The sequence below is a fragment of the Xenopus tropicalis genome, chromosome 4 (genome assembly GCF_000004195.4).
Source record: "Xenopus tropicalis strain Nigerian chromosome 4, UCB_Xtro_10.0, whole genome shotgun sequence".
Taxonomy (NCBI): domain Eukaryota; kingdom Metazoa; phylum Chordata; class Amphibia; order Anura; family Pipidae; genus Xenopus; species Xenopus tropicalis.
Genome location: NC_030680.2, coordinates 137,632,166 through 137,645,780, shown reverse-complemented (window position 1 = coordinate 137,645,780; position 13,615 = coordinate 137,632,166). Strand labels below are relative to the sequence as shown.

Below are 13,615 nucleotides of genomic sequence, written 5' to 3'. Positions count from 1 at the left end.
TACAGCACAAAACGCAACGCTGTGTCAACAACGTATTTTTCAGAGAAATTTTTGCCCTTGATCCCCCTCCTGCATGTCACTGTCCAGGTCGTGGCACCCTTTAAACAACTTTAAAATCAGTTTTCTGGCCAGAAATGGCTTTTCTAGGTTTTAAAGTTCGCCTTCCCATTGAAGTCTTTTTTTGTGAGGTTCGCTACATCTCTATAGGACATGATGGAGCATAGAGACTATGAGAACTTCCTATGAGAATCCTTATCTCCCCAAGGTGTTACCTTGCCAGGAGCAGCCCCATGGCCTCTCCCATAGACAATATCATTATCATACACATCTGTTATATACATTTCCCATTGCCTCCACACTACACACTATAGAAAATAAGTGACCCCCACCTGGGGAAAATAACACAAAGGAGAATTGTGTCTGCTGCCCTATATAATGAAGGCTGTTGAGGATTCTGAGAATTGTAGTTCAGCAACAGAACAACCCGTGTGTTATTGGCTACTCCAATAACCTGACTGCAGAATGCCCTGGGATAGGCCATTGAACCTGAATTGGCTTTGATTGTAGTGAGTTTGCTCTTAGTTTTCTCTGCTGCCTGATCTGTATTTACATCCAACTATTAAAAAATCCCATGATTACTTTCCCTTTATGTTTATATTACAATACTGGGAGCTAGAGATGAAGGGAGGCCCCTGTCAGTGCTACAGGGATGGAACTGGAAGCTCAATAGATTCCCCACATTGCCACACACCATGAAGGCACCTCCCTCCCAGCAGGCTTCGGTCACGGATGGGCCAACTAAACTGACTTTGCTGATTGGGACAATTATTGGTTGCTACGGGCACATTTAGAGAAGAACCAGCTCAGCAATTAAATGAGCTCCTCCCCCTGATCAGACTCATTTATAGCTGTGACCCCCAGGGTGACTCACATATTTCATGTCCCTCTCCCCATTAACGCATCACTTGCTTCCTTTCAAGGCAAAACAAAATATGGGGCATTTTCCCAGAAAGACTTTACTTGTATTTTGACTTCCCTGCGCTTGGAGGAGTGTTGTGTATTTCATTGGTTCTGTATATCTGGTAGAGACAAGAGGGCCACTGGCAATGCATGAAAGTGGGGGCCCCTATCTTTAGGGGTGTTGTATAAATCAGCAATGTCCAACCTGCAATCCCAGAGGTGTTGTTCAACTACTTCTGCCAGAATCCTCCCATCAGTCCCCAGCTATCAGTAGAATGTTGGGAGCTCAAGTTCAAGGGCTGAATTGGCACTTGGGGGGCCCCTCTGCTGCTGGTTGCTTGGACCCTCTCAGCCCCACCCTAGCACAGAAGCAGCCTATGTACTTGCACAATGATAGTGACTGCAGCACATTCGCTACTTAAAAAGTAGGAATAAATACCATATCTATATGCCGGAATCCACTGCAAATAGTTCTCTTTTACATTATTTGACATCCAGGAAGTGGAGGAGGGACTAAAACGTTGATGTTAAAAAATTGTAACAGCATGCAGGAACTACATAACCCACAATGCATTGCACTGGGATGTTCCTTTCCTTATTGACATCACGTGTGCAGGGAATTGTGGGATTGGGAGGATGCAGGCTGAAGGCTGAGGACAGGTGACTAATGTTACATTTTATTTGAGTCACAAAGTAGCCAGCCAGACCAGCAGGGGAACAGGGGGCGGGGCTTAGGGAACTGTTTCAAGTAAAAATCATAAAAAAAGGCTGCATATTTCTTACATTTGATGTATATTGCAATGTTGCTAGAAAACTTTGGGTGGAGTTCCCCTTTAAACATCTTTGTTCGAAGGAAACAAAGCTGAAGAGTTTGCTGTGGGCCCCATGACAAATCCTTCAACTATAAAATAATAGCTGTTTGCTCTATAGTCTTGGCAAGAGGTAATAACCCACACAACCTCCGTAACAGATCTAAATGATGCAGATCTTCTGTTCTCAAGTGGTGGGGCATGAGAGAGAATGAGGGTCACAGGGAGAACTCATGGAGTAAATATGGAGTAGCCATTTAAGTCAAAATAGGGCAAAAGGGGACATGGCTAAATAGCCGATAACAGGTAAGCTCTGTAGAATACAATGGTGTTAATTCTTATGCAGACTTTCCACCCCAAATCAAGTACAGGTACTGTTTTATTATTACAGAGAAAAGGGAATCATTTAACCATTAAATAAACCCAATAGGGCTGTTCTGCCCCCAATAAGGGGTAATTATATCTTAGTTGGGATCAAGTACAGGTACTGTTTTATTATTACAGAGAAAAGGGAATCATTTAACCATTAAATAAACCCAATAGGGCTGTTCTGCCCCAATAAGGGGTAATTATATCTTAGTTGGGATCAAGTACAGGTACTGTTTTATTATTACAGAGAAAAGGGAATCATTTAACCATTAAATAAACCCAATAGGGCTGTTCTGCCCCAATAAGGGGTAATTATATCTTAGTTGGGATCAAGTACAGGTACTGTACTGCAGAGAAAAAGGAATCATTTTTAATAATTTGCATTATTTGACTAAAATGGAGTCTATGGGAGACGGCCTTCATGTAATTCAGAGCTTTCTAAATAACTGATCCCATTTAAAAAAAAATGAGGCTTCATTTTATGGAATTACTTTACTAGTCCTTTTATAAATAAAGACCATTCCTTACCCAAAGAAGCGACTGGAATCCCCAGAGAGAACAAGAATCTATGTTCCCGTTCCAGGGTCTCTGGAGCCAACAGAGCAATTTGGCCTGAGTCTGGCATCTTTCAGACCTCTGTTTACACTATAAATATGTTACTCTTTCAGCTTGAGAAAAGCAAAGTAACGTAACAAGGCTCTTTTTTTCAGGTGACACTGGAGGGATGGAGTTGTGGGAAGCCGCTGGGTTGCAGAGGACTCTCTGGGAATCCATCAGGGCAAAGAAGTTCCTGCTCATCTTCTATTTAGGTATCTCACTCTTCTGTTTGTCTAATACGTTCATGAATGTATGTTCTATTGTTGGAATAACCTCATTGCTGTGTGTGCAGAATGGCGTCTAGTTTAGATACTGACCATCTTGCTAAGCAAATTCCCATTTGTTCACCTTGGATCCTGGACATCAGATTATACATTTCTGCCAATGAGACCTTCTGTTTGTGCTTAGACTAATGCCCTCCACACCTTAGAAACGCATGTAAAATGTTGTTTAATTATAGCCGGTGGACTCCATTTATGGTGCAGCAAATGCAGCCACAAAGGAACTTCAGTTTTGCTATGGACCAGACATACAACACAAGGCTATTTTACCAGATAAGGCAGCGTCAATGTTTCGTAAAAGGGTCTGTGGAGGGGGGACACGGTGCCAACATTCCATTAGGGCTTATTTTTCACATGGAGATCCTACATGGACTTTTATGTAGATGGAAAGGTCCTTCTGAAACATAAATGTATGGTAGCTACCAATGGGGTACCCTACCCATCATTATTGGACCCCCACAAACAATATATAGCCAATTACAAGTCTTAAGGGGGTCCTAAATATCCTGTTTGTACATGGCTCCAATGTTCCAAGAGTCAGGCAGAAGCTGGGCTATAATACTCGCCCTATGGGCTCCTTTGAAGAATCAGTGAGACATTTTAGGCACTGTGAGATATGATGGGCACAGAAGCAATATGCTCCCCAGTGGAATGGTGTTGTTCTTGGCTAGCATGGGAATGGTTAAGGAGATTATATCACAGTAGGAATGGCAGCATTAGACTCTAACCTTTGAAGCAGGAAAGATATATCTTGTGATTACTATGAAGTGCAGTGGAAGGGAAAGGAATGCGTGCCGGCTTTATTCATGGCTTCATGCCCCCTTACAAACGCACAATGTTTTTTGCCTGCATGGATTTGGTCTCAGAGAGCTGCAATAAATACAGTCAAGAATGATCTGCGCTGAGATGTGACCAGTCTTGTACCCGAGTTTGTGCTTTATGGTTTGCACAGAAGTATTTCGTTTAGATCAGGGGTCCCCAGCCTTTCTTACTCATGAGCCACAGTTAGATGTAAAAAGACTTTGGGAGCAACACAAGCACCATAAATGTTCATGGAGGAGCCAAATAAGGGCTAAGATTGGCTATTAGGGGCCTCTATGCACACTATCAGCTTACAGGGGGCTTTATTTGGTAGGAAATCTTGTTTTTATTCAACCAAAACTTGCCCCCAAGTCAGGAATTCAAAAATAACTACCTGGTTTGGGGGCACTGAGAGCAACATCCAAGGGGTTGGGGAGCAGCATGTTACCCCTGAGCCACTGGTTGGGGATCACTGGTTTAGATGAAATTTTTGACAAACTTCAGATTTGGTGGGAGCCTTAGGATAGGGCCAAAATGATCCCCCAATTTCCAGGAAGTCAATTATTAGACTGGTTCCCTTTTATCATTTATACACAAATTTGCCACCTCTGGTTCTAAGGGCTGTGGCACACAGGGAGATTAGTCGCCGCGCGACAAATCTCCCTTGTTGTGGGCAAGTAATCTGCCCAAAATGCCATCCCACCAGCTAGAATGTAAATCGCTGGTGGGATGGCATACACGGCCCCGCGATTTCCCAAAATTGCAGAAGTTTCCTTGAGAGGATTTACATTCTCGCCAGTGGGATGGCATTTTGGGGAGATTAGTCGCCCGCGACAAGGGAGATTTGTCGCGCGGTGACTAATCTCCCCGTCTGTCATGGCCCTAAGAGTTGTACTACACACTGATAGGAACACAGTGATTGGGTCCATTGTTATGTATTGTTTCCCAGTCATCTTTTATCAAATTGATGTCTAGGATTAACTATATGCAAGCAATCCACATTGACACATTGGCATTCCCAAAGTATCCCTGCTGGTATTGGCTAATCTGGCTGTAGATAGTAAGTAACATAATGGGATATGGAGCTACTTGGGTTACGTATCAATATAAATGTCGCCCTCTCTCTAGGTTTGGTCCTATTCAATAGTATATTACCCCTACAGTGTATGAACACACATCCTATCTCAACTTTAACACAGTTGAGGCCTTTGTTAAGTCTTCAAGGACATTCTATCACCCTCACCTTCTGAGCAGTACATTGTTGGCTCCATCTCCTAAATTCCCCGGTAGCTGCAATCTGTCATGTTGGAACGTACATCATTAGATTGCAGAGGTCCTTGGAGTCAAAATACTGAAACTGCTAGAAAAGCTCAAGGATACTAAGATAATGGCAATCCTCAAAAGCCATATCAGGAGGAAAAGTGAGTGTTTCATTAGTCATCCCAACACTGACGTACGTTTAATTAAGAGGTGAGGAATGGAGCTGCTGCATTGTATTTGGGCTCAAGTCTTCAGGCAAAGCGGTCAGAGGATGATATGGGTTGGGAGTCATTCGGCAACATTAAGAAAGAAGTAGAAAATTAGAAATGTCCACTAAGGAAAGTGTCTTCCTGTTTGCTAATATGATATTGTTATAGGAACACTCAACCTTCGTGTTGCTCTTATCAAAGTTGTATTTTGCGTAGGGACTGTCCAACCTGTTTCTGGATAAACAGTCCCACTGAATGGCTGTTGAGCAGATGTTTTGTGTACTAACCAGACATAATAACCCCCTAATAGCACTGTGCATACGGCATATCTTGCCCTTGGGAAGCACCTCTCTGGGTGGCATGCCGACTTGCTACTATGTACTTGAGAAGCACTACCAGCCTTGAGGTGGGGATATTATTGCCTATAGTTACAGACCCTGTTATCTATCAGAATATATTCTATTCTATATCTATACTGTTTGCGAGTTGCAGCCCATATGCTCAACTTTTAATAGGGAAGGCCAAGAGGTTGGATATTGTTGGGCTTTAGAGACAGACATGTACAGATAAGAGACCGGTTACTGAATACTTGAACCAAAAATAAGAAGCTGTTGAATTTCTTTGCTTCTCATACTCCACATTGGGGCTGCCAACTGTTCCGATACCACCGTTCTCTTGTGAGCTTGGCGATTCTTTGAACCCTACATTGGCTTCTAGTTCACCAATACAGTACCATGAAGCCTCCAGTGTCAGACTGGGGTGTCTGTGGCCCACTGGGGCTGCCACCTTGGGGTCCCCCATCCCAGCCACAGACTCCTCAATGCGCAGGAGCACCTCCTCCACCCCCATATGCACAGACATACACCACATTGCACGCCGAGTTGCTTTTTTAAAGAGTGAGGGAGGAAGGTCTAAGTTTCTGGAAGGCATCGGGACTGGGTCGTTGGGGCCCAATGTGTTTTTTCTTTGTGTCCTGCTGGCCCAGTCTGTCTCTGAAAGCCTCTGTACACAAACTCCACTGTTGGTCACACATCTTGCCTTATTCAGAGTTGGGTTCCCAAGGGTTTTTTGGTGCATGGGAAGTATGGCACGGTTACCATCTCAACCCCTTTAAAAGAAGACACTTTTTCAATACACATGCTACAAGTTGATGGATATGTGTGCAATCATGCATACAACTTGCAGCATGTGTATTCAATAAGTGTCCTTTTGTAAAGGGGTGAGATGGTAACCCTAAACTTTTGGTATCTAAATACAGTTCCTTATGCAGCTAGAAGTCTTAGAAGACACTACAACGATTTACAGGCAGAGAAGGTGATTGGATGTTGTATGTCTGAAATGGGAGTTGCCTTTATCACCTTAACGACATTACAGAGCATATAATGGAACTAACAAGAGGGGAACAGGGGCAATATAGACTGGTGCACTTCTTGTTATGACGTGTTTCTCTGTTTTGATGAATTCTGTGTTTGTTGACTGTAACCAACCTTTCATTTTTAATTGGCTGTGTCTGCAGTATTTGTGTGCACACAACTTTGGAAAAACAGTGTGAAATACGTGTGTGGCATGACGGGCGGGCGAGAGGGAAGAATGAAATCACATTTATTGGGAGGTAGTCGCTACTCTTTAGGGAGGTGACAGATGGGGAGATTAGTCGCCCGTGGCGAAACTTCAGGGCGACTTCCAGAAATCGCAGCGACACGTATGCCATCCCATCAGCAATTTACATTCTTGCCAGTGAGATGGCATCACAGGGAGATAAGTCGCCCGCGGCAAGGAAAATTTGGAGCGGGGCAACTAATCTCCCCGTCTGTCAGCACCGTCTGACACACACAGAGCTACTAGTAGCAGCTACTTGTCACGGCTACTAAAATAGACAATGCTGATCATTTACTGACAATTGTCTCTACGTGTGTTTTAGCAGAGGCAATTCTCAGTATTGTCTGGCATTTAGTAGTCATGACAAGTAGCTGCTACTAAGTAGCTCTGTGTGTCTTCGCCCCTATAGCAACATTTATGTTTATGGTTTATGTGTGTTCGTACAATGTTCTCTGTGTGCACAACTCCAGGTTCCTGGTCCATTTCATGCAAAAGTTAATTCCATGAGTGACTCCTTTGATGACCAACTTACTATACATGTCCCTGTGACCTGAGGTGAAGTTTTTACATCTGGATGAATATGTTCCTTCCTTAGCTGTATCCTACCAAAGGGCATCTACTCTATATAGAAGCTTTTAGATTCCAAAAAGACAGAAAGTGGCCAGTGCTGGACAGGTACAAGCATCATAAAAGTTCATGGAAGAGCCAAATAAGGGCTGTGATTGGCTATTAGGTGCCTCTATGCACACTATCAGCTTACAGGGGCTTTATTTGGTAGGAAATCTTGTTTTTATTCAACCAAAACTTGCCCCCAAGTCAGGAATTCAAAAATAACTCCCTGGTTTGGGGGCACTGAGAGCAACACCCAAGGGGTTGGGGAGCAACATGTTGCCCTCGAGCCACTGGTTGGGGATCACTGCCGTAGATCATCCCATGATCCTGGCAGATGGCAGGTGATTGGATATATCTAAAAATGTCATCTGGTGATGCACTGTGTTGGCGACATGCAGTGTATCAGTACATGAGGAAGGAAAGAGAAGTTCCTCTAGCAAGAAGCCATGTACAGCCACCCCTATAGTATCCGTAAGGTTTGGGCTTATGGGCTACTGTAAGGCCAATTTAAACTAGAAAAGGGTATGGGAAATCCTAGTAATGAAAAGAAGCTGGCCGAGTAGGGATTGGTCACACTGCAGAAGAGGCTCAGGAGGGTGTTATCATTACCAAAATTCAAACCGAGCATCACATGATGTTCTTTTACCCATCAGGAGTAACCAAAAACAATCTCTGTTGCTTTCATAATTCTGATCATCAGAATGTTCCATGACATTCTACGGGTTTCCTTACTGAAGGCTGATACAGAGCAGTGTTTGACCTTGGCTAAGTACAGATATATTAGCCAGTGTTTTAACAATAGGTAGGACCAATGGGGGAGGAAAAACTGTTGAGGACCCAGGAAGTACAAAAATGGGGGCTTTTTTGGTAGTTACAGAAACACTTATTTCCGGGGGGCAAGTTATCCCCTTTGTAGTAGTAGCTGCACAAATGACACCATATAATTAGGGAGATGATAACTCAATCCTGGATGCTGAAAGTCCTTATTCCCTGTTACTATTGGGGGCAATAGCTTTGAAGGAAAATAAGACCCCTAGTAACGGGTACCTGAGTGTTGCCCATAACCTCCCAAGGATTTTAGGTTTAGTTCTCCATAAAATAGTTGAACTGGTTCTTTATCTGATGGCAAGTTAGTTGTTGTCTCTGCATTTATAATCTGTGAACATCTTAGGGTGAAGACACACAGAGCTATTTAGTAGCAGCTACTTTTTCATGGCTACTAAACGCCAGAAAATCCCCTGCCATAGACAATACTGAGAATTGCCTCTGCTAAAACACACTTAGGGCTCTGGTACACGGGGAGATTAGTCGCCCGCGGCAAAACTCCCTGCTCGCGGGCGACTAATCTCCCCGTGTACCAGAGCCCTTAGAGACAATTATCAGTAAATGATCAGCATTGTCTATTTTAGTAGCCGTGACAAGTAGCTGCTACTAGTAGCTCTGTGTGTCTTCACCCTTATGCTTCGAGAGCCTTCAAGAACCGAAACAGCAGGGTTAAATAGTTAGAAAGGAAAATCTGAAGGGTGATTGTGCACAAAGTCTATGATAGCAATAAATCCCCCATCGTGAGTCCCGTGCCTCCTCTTAGCGCTTCTATTTGCTCCAAACGGGCCGCTCCCTGGGCAAGGTAATGTTTAGCTCAGCCTGGGCTTCTCCTTCCAAGCTCTTAACATTCCTGCCATTCCCCGGCCGTGATTAACCACCATGAGCAGGTAGAAACATGGCACCAAGTTAACCATTCACGTACCGCAGGCAGATGGTTTGATTCACATATCAGATTATTATCTATATTCATTTTTGTTTTATTAAATATGGGTATATTGTGAGATAAATGGGACGGTCTGTCTGTTGGTTTCAGATAAAGGTTTCCCAGATGGATCATTCATTCTGTACAGCTTCTCCTGTATAAATAAAACTGATATGGGTTTTACTTATGATTTCTCTACCCATCTCGGGTTGGGCGCTGCACAGGATCACCCAGAGGGGGCAATAAGGAGACTAAGGGGTCCATTTTATTATATGGAAGATCTGATTCATATGTCACGTGTTCTGTAGGGCCATGTGCGGTGCAATTCTGTATGTGGTAAACCATTTATATGATCATATTCTTCCCTGTGGTTCTGTCTAAGGGGAATGGGAAGCACCTGTTATCAGCCAGTGGGGTTTTGACTTTCCTGGATCTGACTAACAGGAACCTTAAGTTTACATATGCCTTAAGCTGTATGTGATAGTTGGCTAAATACACCTTAGCTTTTCCAGACTTCAGCTGCTGGACAGTATGCCATCTTTCTCTTTTTTACCTGCGATAGCACAGCCACAGTCCCTTCCCAGAGGCTATTATCCCCCCACTGCTACTATAGGCACCATCTCTCCCTACTATACCTGCTATCCCACAGCCCCAGTCCCTTCCCAGAGGCTATTATCCCCCCACTGCTACTATAGGCACCATCTCTCCCTACTCTACCTGCTATCCCACAGCCCCAGTCCCTTCCCAGAGGCTATTATCCCCCCACTGCTACTTTAGGCACCATCTCTCCCTACTATACCTGCTATCCCACAGCCCCGGTCCCTTCCCAGAGGCTATTATCCCCCCACTGCTACTATAGGTACCATCTCTCCCTACTATACCTGCTATCCCACAGCCACGGTCCCTTCCCAGAGGCTATTATCCCCCCACTGCTACTATAGGCACCATCTCTCCCTACTATACCTGCTATCCCACAGCCCCAGTCCCTTCCCAGAGGCTATTATCCCCCCACTGCTACTATAGGCACCATCTCTCCCTACTATACCTGCTATCCCACAGCCCCAGTCCCTTCCCAGAGGCTATTATCCCCCCACTGCTACTATAGGCACCATCTCTCCCTACTATACCTGCTATCCCACAGCCACAGTCCCTTCCCAGAGGCTATTATCCCCCCACTGCTACTATAGGCCCCATCTCTCCCTACTATACCTGCTATCCCACAGCCCCAGTCCCTTCCCAGAGGCTATTATCCCCCCCACTGCTACTATAGGCACCATCTCTCCCTACTATACCTGCTATCCCACAGCCCCAGTCCCTTCCCAGAGGCTATTATCCCCCCACTGCTACTATAGGCACCATCTCTCCCTACTATACCTGCTATCCCACAGCCCCAGTCCCTTCCCAGAGGCTATTATCCCCCCACTGCTACTATAGGCATCATCTCTCCCTACTATACCTGCTATCCCACAGCCCCAGTCCCTTCCCAGAGGCTATTATCCCACTGCTACTATAGGCACCATCTCTCCCTACTATACCTGCTATCCCACAGCCCCAGTCCCTTCCCAGAGGCTATTATCCCCCCACTGCTACTATAGGCACTATCTCTCCCTACTATACCTGCTATCCCACAGCCCCAGTCCCTTCCCAGAGGCTATTATCCCCCCACTGCTACTATAGGCACCATCTCTCCCTACTATACCTGCTATCCCACAGCCCCAGTCCCTTCCCAGAGGCTATTATCCCACTGCTACTATAGGCACCATCTCTCCCTACTATACCTGCTATCCCACAGCCCCAGTCCCTTCCCAGAGGCTATTATCCCCCCACTGCTACTATAGGCACTATCTCTCCCTACTATACCTGCTATCCCACACCCCCAGTCCCTTCCCAGAGGCTATTATCCCCCCACTGCTACTATAGGCACCATCTCTCCCTACTATACCTGCTATCCCACAGCCACAGTCCCTTCCCAGAGGCTATTATCCCCCCCACTGCTACTATAGGCACCATCTCTCCCTACTATACCTGCTATCCCACAGCCCCAGTCCCTTCCCAGAGGCTATTATCCCCCCACTGCTACTATAGGCACCATCTCTCCCTACTATACCTGCTATCCCACAGCCCCAGTCCCTTCCCAGAGGCTATTATCCCCCCACTGCTACTATAGGCACTATCTCTCCCTACTATACCTGCTATCCCACAGCCCCAGTCCCTTCCCAGAGGCTATTATCCCCCCACTGCTACTATAGGCACCATCTCTCCCTACTATACCTGCTATCCCACAGCCCCAGTCCCTTCCCAGAGGCTATTATCCCCCCACTGCTACTATAGGCACTATCTCTCCCTACTATACCTGCTATCCCACAGCCCCAGTCCCTTCCCAGAGGTTATTATCCCCCCACTGCTACTATAGGCACTATCTCTCCCTACTATACCTGCTATCCCACAGCCCCAGTCCCTTCCCAGAGGCTATTATCCCCCCACTGCTACTATAGGCACCATCTCTCCCTACTATACCTGCTATCCCACAGCCACAGTCCCTTCCCAGAGGCTATTATCCCCCCACTGCTACTATAGGCACCATCTCTCCCTACTATACCTGCTATCCCACAGCCCCAGTCCCTTCCCAGAGGCTATTATCCCCCCACTGCTACTATAGGCACCATCTCTCCCTACTATACCTGCTATCCCACAGCCCCAGTCCCTTCCCAGAGGCTATTATCCCACTGCTACTATAGGCACCATCTCTCCCTACTATACCTGCTATCCCACAGCCCCAGTCCCTTCCCAGAGGCTATTATCCCACTGCTACTATAGGCACCATCTCTCCCTACTATACCTGCTATCCCACAGCCCCAGTCCCTTTCCCAGATGCTATTATCCCCCCACTGCTACTATAGGCACCATCTCTCCCTACTATACCTGCTATCCCACAGCCCCAGTCCCTTCCCAGAGGCTATTATCCCCCCACTGCTACTATAGGCACTATCTCTCCCTACTATACTCCCCACTCACTATGACATGGTTTTATATTTGGGACGAGGGTAACACAGGTCGGATTGAACAGAAATAGATACTAATTAACCTCTTGCTCCAGGAAACATATTAATTAGTTCAACATGATGGAACAAATATGGAACGTGTCTGTGTTGCCTCAAAACATTTGGCAGCTGAGTTGCGGCTACCACCTGTCAGAAGAGGTTACTATTAGGAGCGGTTACACAACGGAGGGTTTGGCTGTGACTGTGCCTGTCGGCTCTAAGGAGGGAACGGTTGCACACGTAGTTGGTGGGGTTTGGGGTCCCCTGAAACTGCTGCCTCTCTGTACATAGCAGAACTACATGGGCCCTGGTATAATTCCCCAGTGTGGGTATCCCTGTCCCTTTAAGAGACTAGATTTGGCCATAGATTAAATTGAATCATTAATAATGTGGGGGTAGGAGCAAACAGAGTGCAATCAGACAAGCTCAAGATGAATTCTGAGTACAGACACCATGCCCCACTCGTACCCGATAAGGAGCAAATTTATGTGCATATTTTAACTTAATCCCTGTGGGGAGTTCATTCCAGGTCAGCGCATCAAGGGATTATTGGGATTCTGATACACGGGCCCTCGGCTGCTATAGGCCGGCATGGGGGGGGGTGAGTGCACGGGACAATTACTGGTTATGGGGTTTGAAATCAATACAGGTATGGGATCCAGAAACCTGTTATCCAGAAAGTTCTGAATTATGGAAAGGCCATCTTCCATAGACTCCATTATAAGCAAATCTAATTTTTTAAAATTATTTCCCTTTTCTCTGTAATAATAAAACAGTACCTGTACTTGATCCCAATTAAGATATAATTACCCATTATTGGGGGCAGAACAGCCCTATTGGGTTTATTTAATGGTTAAATGATTCCCTTTTCTCTGTAATAATAAAACAGTACCTGTACTTGATCCCAACTAAGATATAATTACCCCTTATTGGGGGCAGAACAGCCCTATTGGGTTTATTTCATGGTTAAATGATTCCCTTTTCTCTGTAATAATAAAACAGTACCTGTACTTGATCCCAACTAAGATATAATGACCCCTTATTGGGGGCAGAACAGCCCTATTGGGTTTATTTAATGGTTAAATGATTCCCTTTTCTCTGTAATAATAAAACAGTACCTGTACTTGATCCCAACTAAGATATAATTACCCCTTATTGGGGGCAGAACAGCCCTATTGGGTTTATTTAATATTAAAATGATTTTTAGCAGACTTAGGTTATGGAGATCCAAATTACGGAAAGATCCATTATCCGGAAAACCCCAGATCCCGGGAATTCTGGATAACAGGTCCCATACCTGCATAACTAAATGTCATTTTTTACTGTGTAA

At 45.2% G+C, this 13,615-nt stretch overlaps 1 protein-coding gene across 3 annotated transcripts in view; it reads left to right on the top strand.

Annotated features, from left to right (window-relative positions):
• The window catches only part of LOC100170549 (uncharacterized loc100170549), a 78,379-nt gene that overhangs the window by 11,341 nt on the left and 53,423 nt on the right, over positions 1–13,615 (top strand). For all 3 annotated transcript variants that reach the window (XM_031899896.1, XM_012960666.3, NM_001130326.1), the window contains 1 exon segment: positions 2,849–2,947. In XM_031899896.1, the coding sequence (XP_031755756.1) occupies positions 2,863–2,947 (85 nt within the window). In that variant the 5' untranslated portion in view covers positions 2,849–2,862.